Source organism: Fukomys damarensis, unplaced genomic scaffold (genome assembly GCF_012274545.1).
Source record: "Fukomys damarensis isolate Sample0158 unplaced genomic scaffold, DMR_v1.0_HiC HiC_scaffold_8, whole genome shotgun sequence".
In the NCBI taxonomy this organism is placed as follows: domain Eukaryota; kingdom Metazoa; phylum Chordata; class Mammalia; order Rodentia; family Bathyergidae; genus Fukomys; species Fukomys damarensis.
The window spans coordinates 22,984,168-22,994,372 of record NW_022900920.1 but is presented as its reverse complement, the minus strand read 5'-3'; the positions used below and the strand labels follow the sequence as shown (position 1 = coordinate 22,994,372).

General features: G+C 36.0%; 1 protein-coding gene across 1 annotated transcript in view; it reads left to right on the top strand.

The window, feature by feature from the left end:
* Positions 1 to 9,048, top strand: part of Nhlrc2 (NHL repeat containing 2) — a 57,152-nt gene extending 48,104 nt beyond the window's left edge. Inside the window, exons 8-12 of the mRNA XM_010634665.1 lie at positions 2,422 to 2,653; positions 3,197 to 3,319; positions 4,174 to 4,383; positions 5,543 to 5,762; positions 8,618 to 9,048. Of these exons, the coding sequence (XP_010632967.1) occupies positions 2,422 to 2,653; positions 3,197 to 3,319; positions 4,174 to 4,383; positions 5,543 to 5,762; positions 8,618 to 8,874 (1,042 nt within the window). The 3' untranslated portion in view covers positions 8,875 to 9,048. The remainder of the gene's footprint in view (positions 1 to 2,421; positions 2,654 to 3,196; positions 3,320 to 4,173; positions 4,384 to 5,542; positions 5,763 to 8,617) is intronic.
* Positions 9,049 to 10,205: the final 1,157 nt, after the last annotated feature.

Sequence of the window (10,205 nt, the reverse complement as noted above, 5' to 3'; positions counted from 1 at the left end):
AAAAAAAAAAAAAAAAGATCCCTTTTAATCTCTAAGCCGGGCTTTCCTGACACATCACCTCATGGACTTGCTTTGAGAAGTAATCATCTGTGGGAAGAGTTGAACAAGTGCCTGACACAGTGAGTGTAGGTAGCTTTCCTGCCGCCTTTGGGTGTATGAAGATGAAGAGGCAATGTGCCTACGCAGTCTCCAGTCTCTCTCCCAGGGCTCCTCTCCCTCATGGCCCACACAGAGCCTGCTGCGCTCTTCTCTGGCCTCACCATGCCTGTGTGTAGTCACATCACTGCGCCAACAGGTTTAGCCAGCCTCATTCTCCCTTCTCCCTTTCTCCTTTTGGTTGCACTTATTTTTTAATGAGTTCTTCCTCTTGGACTACCTTTTAATGAAAGGAGCCCTGTCTTGTTTATTTTTGTGTCAATGCTACCATATCCGAAACATAATAGGAGCTCATTAAAACCTTGCAAAATAAATACCTAAATGAAAGTCATAGTCCATAAATGCTGAATCGCCACAAAAAGTACGTGCTGGTTATCTCTGTTGTTTTTATCAGCAGAAAGGAGCATGTGTATAGATCATCCAAAATAGCAGATACTACAGATAGTCTATATGTGTGGATGTTGCTTTGGAACACATATTTCTATTATGTTTCATAACATCTAATTATTTAAAAATATAAATGTACTATATGTTAGGTACTCTGCTGGGCACTAAAGGTAAAATTACACGCTTACTGTTAAGGATAAAATGAAAGCATGTGTTGACTTCATTGAGCTTACAGAAGAAGAATAGATCAGCAAACAAGACGTAGTATGTGTAAAGTGAATCACTGAAGTAATCCTTCAAATTGAAATTGCCCTGTATAAAAGAGATACACCCATTATCAGTAAGATTTGAGATGTCAAAGAAGACCCCTGGAAGTGGCAGAAGTTAGGTTTTCCAGGCCCAGGGCCCACACTAGTGGCCAGTGGAATCCTAGTGGCCAGTGGAATCATGCCGTGCCTTGTGAGTCCTTGTAAGAGATTTGGACATTGTGCAGGCCTTTACAGAAAGTCTTAAGCTGAGAAGTGACATGGTTAGTTCTGTTTTTTTTGGAAAGAACCCTCGCAACATTCCAAATGAGACAAGACTGGAGATAGAGGTAGCACTAAGGCGGCTGTTGCTATTTTCCAAGCAAGAGAACAGCAAAGCTTACCAATAATGGTGTATGTGAGACATAATTATAAACAGCCAACAGAAGTAACAGAATATGCTGTTCTGGGTAATGGCTGTGTTGGACATAGATAATCAAGAGCTGCCTAAATTTCCCAATGAGTAGAGTTGTTAGCTCTTATTTTTAATAAGAAAATGATCACTCACTCAGTTCATGTTGACTGCATCTTAATTTTAGGTATGTTTTATCTATCAGGTAGTATTAGCCTCTAATGTTTGTTTGCCAGTGCTAGGTATTGAACCCAGAGCTTAAATAAGCACCCTTCCACTGACCTACATCTTCAGGCCTCCTAATTTTTAAGTTATAATTTCTCCCTACTTCTTTTTTGAAGGAAGCTTCTTTTCTAAAGTGTTAAGATTCCTTACCATAATTACTTTTTGGTTTATTTATTGGCATACAATACATATTTCACTGGCTTGCTTATTTTTATAAGTTTCTTGAAAAAATGCCCATCTTTTGTACAGTTTTTTATCCCTTCACTCTGTCCCCTGCTTCCTACCTACCTTAGCATTAAGAACATAACAGTAAGTGATGGTCATTTGAAACGTCTTTGTTCGTATCATATTTGGAAGTGTATACATACATACCCCCACCGCATTCTAATTCTACTTCTTCCTTTCTCTCATATAACGTACTACCATGTCTTCTTTATAGTCCTTTGGGCATAAATTTAGAAATCAAGGTGTAAAACTTTCTCTACTTACAGGGGTACCATTGGAGTACTCCTTTAAATAGACATTTCCCTACTGTACAAGAGAAATCAGTTCTGTACAATTGATTAGTTAATGTAGCATAGTCATCCTGTATCATCTTCAAGAGCTTGATATCTTTTTAGTTCCCTTTCAGCACCTGCTATTGCATGAAGCTAAGAAGAAATCAAGAAACGGCAATAGATCTAATTTATGTCTATTTGTTACTCTTATAATTCTTATCCTGTCAGGAATTTCCCATGTGGCTTTTGAGAGACATTTCAGTCATGTGTACGTTGAAGAAAAGTAGGAAGGTCTGTATATACAAGCTGTATAAGTTAATGATTGGAAAAACTGCAGTGAAAGCTGCAGTTTAGGCCAAGATCATTTGTTTTCTTTTTTTCCCTTTTTCTTTTCTTTTTTACAATATTCTCACCATTGATTCTTTCCTTCACATGCATTGCATAACTGAATTGGACATATTTGCCACTTTTTGACTCCACCTATGGACTTGTCTTTCAGTGAGCTAAAAAAAGGAACCTGTCTGCAGTTTGCTGGCAGTGGAAATGAAGAGAATCGAAACAATACATATCCTCACAAGGCGGGTTTTGCCCAGCCCTCAGGTCTCTCTCTGGCCTCTGAAGATCCCTGGAACTGCCTGTTTGTAGCTGACAGCGAGAGCAGCACTGTGAGAACTGTCTCCCTGAAAGATGGAGCAGTGAAGCACCTCATTGGAGGAGAAAGAGATCCCATGGTAAAGCAAGTTGCTTTTATGGTGTGCCCAGACACTGACCGTGCTAGTAGTTTTCTGAATTGTGAGATTTTATGATGAAATCTAGGGTAAATCATTCTTGGCCTGTCCATGCATTAAAATGGACATCAAATAAAAGGAAATGTGAATATAAAGAAACACAAGGCCATCTAAGAAAAATAATATCACTCGTTCGTGTACAAATGTTAAAGCCTCAGGGAAAAAGAAAGGCTAAAATATTCATCACTAGGGAGAAGAGAAATATCTGCCTTACACAAGCATTTAGCAGAGAATTGGAAAAGAGCACCAGACTAGTACACTTGACCTCTTCCTGACCACGTCCCAGAACTGTTGTGAGTAAAACAACAATGCACCAAAAATTAGCACGGACTCAAAATTCTGTAGTCTGCATCCAGTATATTATGAAAATCAGTCCTTCCCCCTTAAAATTGAATAGCACATTCAACTGTCTTAATTTTCACTTTATAGCATAACACTGTAAAAATTTTAATAACTGCTGTTTCTTTTTCCTTAAAAAAATAAAAGAATTTATTTGCTTTTGGTGATGTTGATGGAGTAGGCATTGATGCAAAGCTTCAACACCCACTTGGAGTAGCGTGGAACAAGAAGAGGAATTTGCTTTATGTGGCAGACTCCTATAATCACAAGGTGAGTCTTCACAGAATTATGTACTACGTGATATCCGTCCATGGTATTCAAAAGGCTGAAATATCTGTGTGCCTCTTGCAAGTTCTATTCTAAAATATAGAGAAACAATGGCCCTTGGCAACCTTTTGTTCTCTGCTTCTCTTGTTCTTTTTTTTGTCGAGAGATTATGATGTTATCTGAACTAGGGAAGGCACTAAACCAATTCCAATGGATATGAGCTAAAGTTGTGAATCACTTAGTAACATATTCAGGAAATAAGAGAAGGCAAGTAACAGGGGAAATGATATCTATTAAAAGATGAATGTTTTTGAGCTGTTGCATATTTGTAGTGCCTGGTAGCAGATAATTCCATTGTCAGCAACATTTCTATTTTTGTCTCTTCAGTTGTTTTGGGTTTTATTGCATGTTGCTTTTTATAAAAATCAGTGATCATAAATGTCATACTTTGTGGTGAGAGGCCATAAATTGCGCTCACTGAGATAACTGATAGTCATTAAGTTTAATAAAGGTACAAATCTTCAGGCAGTGCTCATGAGAAGTTCAGTAGTGAAAGTGTGCTCCATTGTGAAGAAAAACAGTAAAATTGATTCATTTTAATTTCATCCAAGATCACTTCTAGAGAACATAACTAGTGATTTTATAGTTTTTGGTCTTAGAATATCTCCCCCTACACTGTATAATTTGAATGTTTGGCTTTTCAAGAAAACAGTAAATTTCTACTTTTTTCTGAGATCTGCTAATAATTTAATAATTTGGCAGTCTGGATTTTTCTTACTTTTTTTTGATACTGCACCTTTCCATACGACAAATATGAAATTGGTCTTCAGATAATAAATATTTTGTTCCTTCTTCAGATTAAAGTTGTGGATCCAAAAACAAAAAACTGTACAACATTAGCAGGGACCGGAAACACAAATAATGTTACTAGTTCCAGTTTTACTGAGTCAACTTTTAATGAACCAGGAGGCTTGTGTGTTGGAGAAAATGGCCGATTATTATATGTAGCAGACACCAACAATCATCAGATTAAAGTGATGGATTTAGAAACAAAAACAATTTCTGTGGTAAGTCACGTTAAAGCATAAATTAAAGGTGTGATTTCGATGATGATACTAAAGGCTACAATGCTTAGAGACATGTTTAGTTAGACACTCTGGTGGTGAAGTTGACACATGTAGATAGCCTAGTAAGTGAGTTCTTTGTTGTGTTTTGGTTTCTTTTGTTTTTGATAACTAGACGAACATGCCTGTCTTAAGGATATACTGATTCTTGGAAAAAAGTTCTGTCTGTGCTGAAATTTTGAGAAAAAGATTCTGGAAGCCGGGGAGAATTTGATGCACTTTCAAGAACAAAAGGAGAGGGACTTAGATCCGTTTCTAAAAGTACAGACACACTTGCACGTGCTTCACACTGGTACCATATGGGTTGGGTTACTCAGTGACCCTTAGAGCATCATGAAGTCTTTGTATTATTTATTTTTTATTTTATTATTACTTTTTTTTTTTTTGGTACTGGGGATTGAACTCGGGTCCTTGGGCTTGCAAGGCAGGCCACCGAACAGCTGAGCTAAATCCCCAGCCCACAATCTTTGTTTTGTATGGTGACTCTCTTACCAAATAATCTTCCAGAGTAACATTTAGAAGTTGTATTTCTGGAGACACTGAAGATTGGGAGAAAATAAGTTACAGTCAATTTTTAAGAATATAGACAGGGTCTGTAATAGAATTTTCAGTGAAAAATGTTGATTATAAATTACATTGATGTATCGCATTAACCTGAAAATAATGCAGGAATTTTTTCTAAAATTCTAGTAATTTGCAAGACATTTTAAAAATGTTTTTGAAAGATTGAAGAGTCATCTCTCCTCACTAAATCTGATGTATGAATATGCCAAATAACATACTTGATAGTGAAAATTATAAGAGATTATATGTTATATCCACTACTTTAAAATTCACACAATTTTTATTTAATTTCCTGCCATCTATAAAGATATTAGACATTTTAATTATGTCTCCTTCATAAGTCTTGGTAATCTTTTTGAGGGTGAACTATTTTTCTGTACCCACTAAATAATTTGGAGGGTATCTATGTAAATGCCTAAGTCAGATTAAAATGGCAACTAGTTTCACTGATACAGAACTTTTTTTCTCCTAAAGTCTGAAAATAAGTTCTCTTACTCAAGGTATTTGTGCTTTAAGAACAGATTTTCTGATTTCCTAGTTGCCCATCTTCAAATCTGAAAATGCTGTGGTAGATGGTCCAGTGCGCCTCGAAAAACCAAAGACAGTACCCAAACTACCTAAATCTGCGCCACACATCAGGCTTTCCCCAGTGACTGTTTGTCCTGTTCAGACTCTTCAGTTCAAACTCAGACTGGATCTCCCACCAGGAACAAAGCTGACAGAAGGAGCACCCAGTTGCTGGTTTCTAACCGCTGAAGGTATGCATGTAATCTTGTAAATATTCAATAAATTACTGATGTTTAACCTAATAATTTTTCTCTCGTGTTATATTTGTGATAGTTGGGTAAGATTTAAAGTAGCTTGTAAGAAGAAATTAATCCAAATTTAACTCTACTTTGGCACTTTTCTGTCATCTTCAGGAGTTTTGCACCCCTTTATGAGAAAACGGTAACTCACTGAAAGTTACACAACAGTCGTTAGCAGAGCTTCTTTAATTACGGAGTTACCCGTCTCTTCCCTAACCTTGTTCTTCATTTTTGTTCCTAAGAAGAAGCCCTTAGGTTAAAAATACCTGAAAAGAAAACTGAAGTGGAGCCTCCTTATTTAATCTTTTTCCATAACTCTTCCTTCTAGTCGTGTTTATGCAGTCCTATGACACAGTAAACAGTGTTTCGGAAGTGAAATAGTGATGGTCCAGAACCCTGACATATGACTTTTTATCTCAGATGATCTTCTCCCTAGTCTCCCACGCCCTTTCACATGTTCTCACTCAATCTTTCATTTCCTCTTCAGCTCCTCTCTCATGCCCTCTCACATACTTTTTTGTGTATTACCCAAATCCTGGCTTCATGCCTTTTTACCTTCATGTATTCTCAGGGCAGAAGCCACTGGGCTACAACTGTCCATTCAGAATCCAAACCAACAGGACAAACAGATCTTGGTGGAGTAGCCAGGTAGACTGCTGGTTAGAGTTTGAGAGACTGGCACTGAGTGAGTGACTGACTGGGATCCTGTGGGGAAACCACTCCTCTGACTCTCCACAAGGAGACAGCTGGCCACCTAAGTGTGGATGGGGCTGGCTTTGTGGATAGAAGACTACTGACTCCCTGACCAGCCCTCTGTGGGCTCATAGCGGGTTCTACACTGCTGGCTTAGTGGTTGTGACTGTGTCTGTAGGTCTGAAAAGAGTGCATCATTCGGAGGGAGAGCACTCATTTAATTTCTCTTTGAGTAATTAAAGAGCAGTGTATTTATTTTTAAAAAAGGTTATTGACAAGTTAACATTTTAAATTCTGCTTTGTTAAACTCTTAAATTAGTTAATATTAAGTGTTTGGGATGTAAAATACCAGATAGTATTAAAGTAAACTAGGCTACAGGGGCATTGCTGAGCTATTTTAACCCTTGTCCAAAGTACTGACTTTTTATATATATATATATATATATAGAAACAAATAATAAGCTTTTCTGGCAAGACTTTTAATAATTTTAAGGGTTTTGAAAATTATTTTATAGAGTATATTTGTATATTTATGATTAAAGGATATTTTCCCACTGGGGTTGGTTAGTTAGAGGCTACTATTGTGAAGGTGGTTAGACTATGTGAAAGTTTTAAGTCAAAACAAGCAGCATGAAAAAAATGACTGGCATACTATTACTTCACAAATCCTAACTGCAATATATATGAAAAATATCTAAAGAAATATTTCGTGTTTTATTTCTAGACTTGAATATTAAAATAGTTTATTATTTTCCTGTGCTAATTTAAAATTTAAGAAGTTCTCGATTCTTCTCTAGTTAAATGAAGAATTAAATAAAGCATACTTCCCAGTCCAGAAGTAAGCAAAGAAAGCCAAAGAGTTGTGAAGAGAATTATTTAAAAGCTCCACATAAAAGCTCTGCACTTAATTCTTCAGATTATTACCTTTCACCTTCTTATTTCTTTGATTCAACATAGTTTTCTCAAATCTGATTTTCAACAGAATATTAGCAATAAAATGAAGGCGATACAGAGAGGACTGATGGAGGCAGGTCCTCTGAGTCTGTTGACTCATCCTAAGGGGAAACCAGGAGACCAGCAAGCTACAGTGTTGACATTACATCTGTCCCTCCGCAGTGAATGCTCCAGGTTTTGTACAATGCCCGGAGTCATTGATAAGTCATAGATTAGGGTCAGTGTGCTCTCTTTCAGATGGCAGGAGAGCATTTCAGATATTTCCCAAATCTGGGTGCTGATGCCCTCTCAAATGTCCACATAATGCAATGCTTCCTCGGTAGGCACAAGTATTCATTCAGAGAGAAGGCTCAAGATGAAAAAAGACAGAGAAAAATTAAAATAATAGAAAAATTGTTAGTGGTTTTTTGAAATTTTTTCAATAGATATTTAAGTCTGTATGTTAAAGTCTAGGTAGAATTTCATATATTAAAAGGTAAATAAAATCTCTTAGTTTCTACTTTAACTCAGGTTATTTGCAGTGTTACCATTTTCTAAAGAAATGGCTGGTTTTTTGTTATTCTTGGATGTTTCAGAATTCACAATCTCAACTAGAAAGTCACTATACAGTTGTACATCCATTTGTATTCCATTAGACAAACTTCATTTCTAGTTTTTATATTTTATCCTTAAATATTTTTATCCATTTGATAAAAATGATCTACCTCACTTATCCTGTTTTTTTGTTTGTTTGTTTTTTTGTACCAGGGGTCAAACTCAGGACCTGTGCTTGCAGAGCAGGTGGCAGCACCACTGAGCTACATCCCTGGCCCCTATTTGTATAACTTATTATTAGATTTTATTTTTAACTTTGGGCATTAAGGATCTAGAGCCATCTTTGCAATACTGTTTGATTTCAATAAAAATAAGTTCATAATTTATTTTACAGTGTCTAAACAAAAGGATAATTGTAATAATTAGATGTAGTGATCTTCAAACTGGGAACTTCTCATAGGCAGTCATTATATCGTACTCATACTTAGGTCCTTTGTATAGGGTAGACTGCCTGGCACCTAGAGACTTTTGTTGACTGAATGGATACTGTCTCCCTTTGATTTTTTTTCCAGTTCCCTGTTTGTCTTCTTATGCAGTCTTAATCATTTGCTTTTTTTATTTTCTAGGCAATGAGTGGCTTCTTCAAGGACAGATACCATCTGGAGTCATAGAGAACATTTCCAACCAACCAACAATTTCACTGCAAATTCCTGGCAATTGCTTGTCGCTTGAAGTAGTTCTATCTATCAGCGTGTTTCTTTATTACTGTAGTGGAGACAGCAGTGCTTGCATGATGAAGGGAATTTTATTCAGTCAGCTTTTACGGATAACAGACACACAAGCAGGTTGCATTGCTCCAGTGGAGCTCAAGCATGCCTTTTAGCAAGTCAGCCAGCAGCCACTTGCCATAGCCCCCGTCCTTCATCCCTGACTTCACTGTAACTTAGGAGAAAAACTATTTCTGCCTCTGGATGAATGTTGCTCACTTCTAACAAATTAACTTAAAATAAATCTATGTTCTTTATTTAGGGTTTTAGTTGGTTTTTTTTTTTTTGTACCGAGGATCAAACTCAGGACCTTGAGCTTGCAAGGCAGGCAGTGGAACCACTGAGCTAAATCCCCGGCCCTATTTATCTTTTATTATAAGGAATTCCTTCATTCTAGCTCTGCTTTCTAAATCATTGACCATCATTTAAACCGTGACAGTGTAATCTGTGCAAGACTTGAGTCCACACTGTAGTAGAAAATACTATCATAAGATAATTTGCAGTGAATACTGAAAATAGTACCAAGCATTTTAAAAAACCTTTTAAAATAGCATTCAGCATATTTGAATATGTAAATTTCACAGTAACTTTACACAGACCTAACTAAGCTCCAGTTCACATTTTTTGTATAAGGATGCTTGCCATTCAAGGCATTAGGTCTGTTTTAAGCCAAAAAAAATTTTAAAAGTATTTTCATTACAGTAGAAACTTAAAGAATATGAGTGGTTACATATAATCTTTATTTTCTTCTGTGATATTCTCAGTTGAGATATTTTTAACAGAGTTTCAATCTATTATAAATTATTTGTTGTTTTAGCATAGCACTATTAATGACTTATAACTTTATGTAGAAAAAACTGAACAGAGACTCTCTAAGGGGATGCAGACCCACTCCTTTAACTGGTGTGGTGGTGGTGGTGGTGGTAATGTGGTGTTTGTATTTTCATTTGAATGAACATATTCTCATCAGATAATGATGGGTCCCCAGAAATAATATGACTTTCAAAGAGAAAAGACTTAGGACACATTACTGTCTGTGATAAAGAAATTATTGTGACAAATGAATCTGATATAAATAGATATGTATGTTATTTTAGAAATTTACATTTCACTTAAAAGCATTAAATTCAGATTTGTTGGGTTTTGGGGTTTTCTTTGGTACCTGTATTCAGAATTTAAATTATGATCATTCATTGTGATGTTTTTAAAAGTCAGATTTAAGCCTTCAAATTGGAATTTTCAATGTAAAATACTGCATATAGTTAAGTGTAGTATAAAATATTAGGACAAAAACATATAATGATTTCTTTACACTGGTTTTTGGTTTTTATTTTTTAACCCAAAGGAAACACTCACTGACTATTAACAGCTCTATAAAATTTGTTGCCATAGTTTTATCATCTTTTTTTTTTTTTTTTTTTTTTACAGTGAGGGTTTTTTAGTTTCG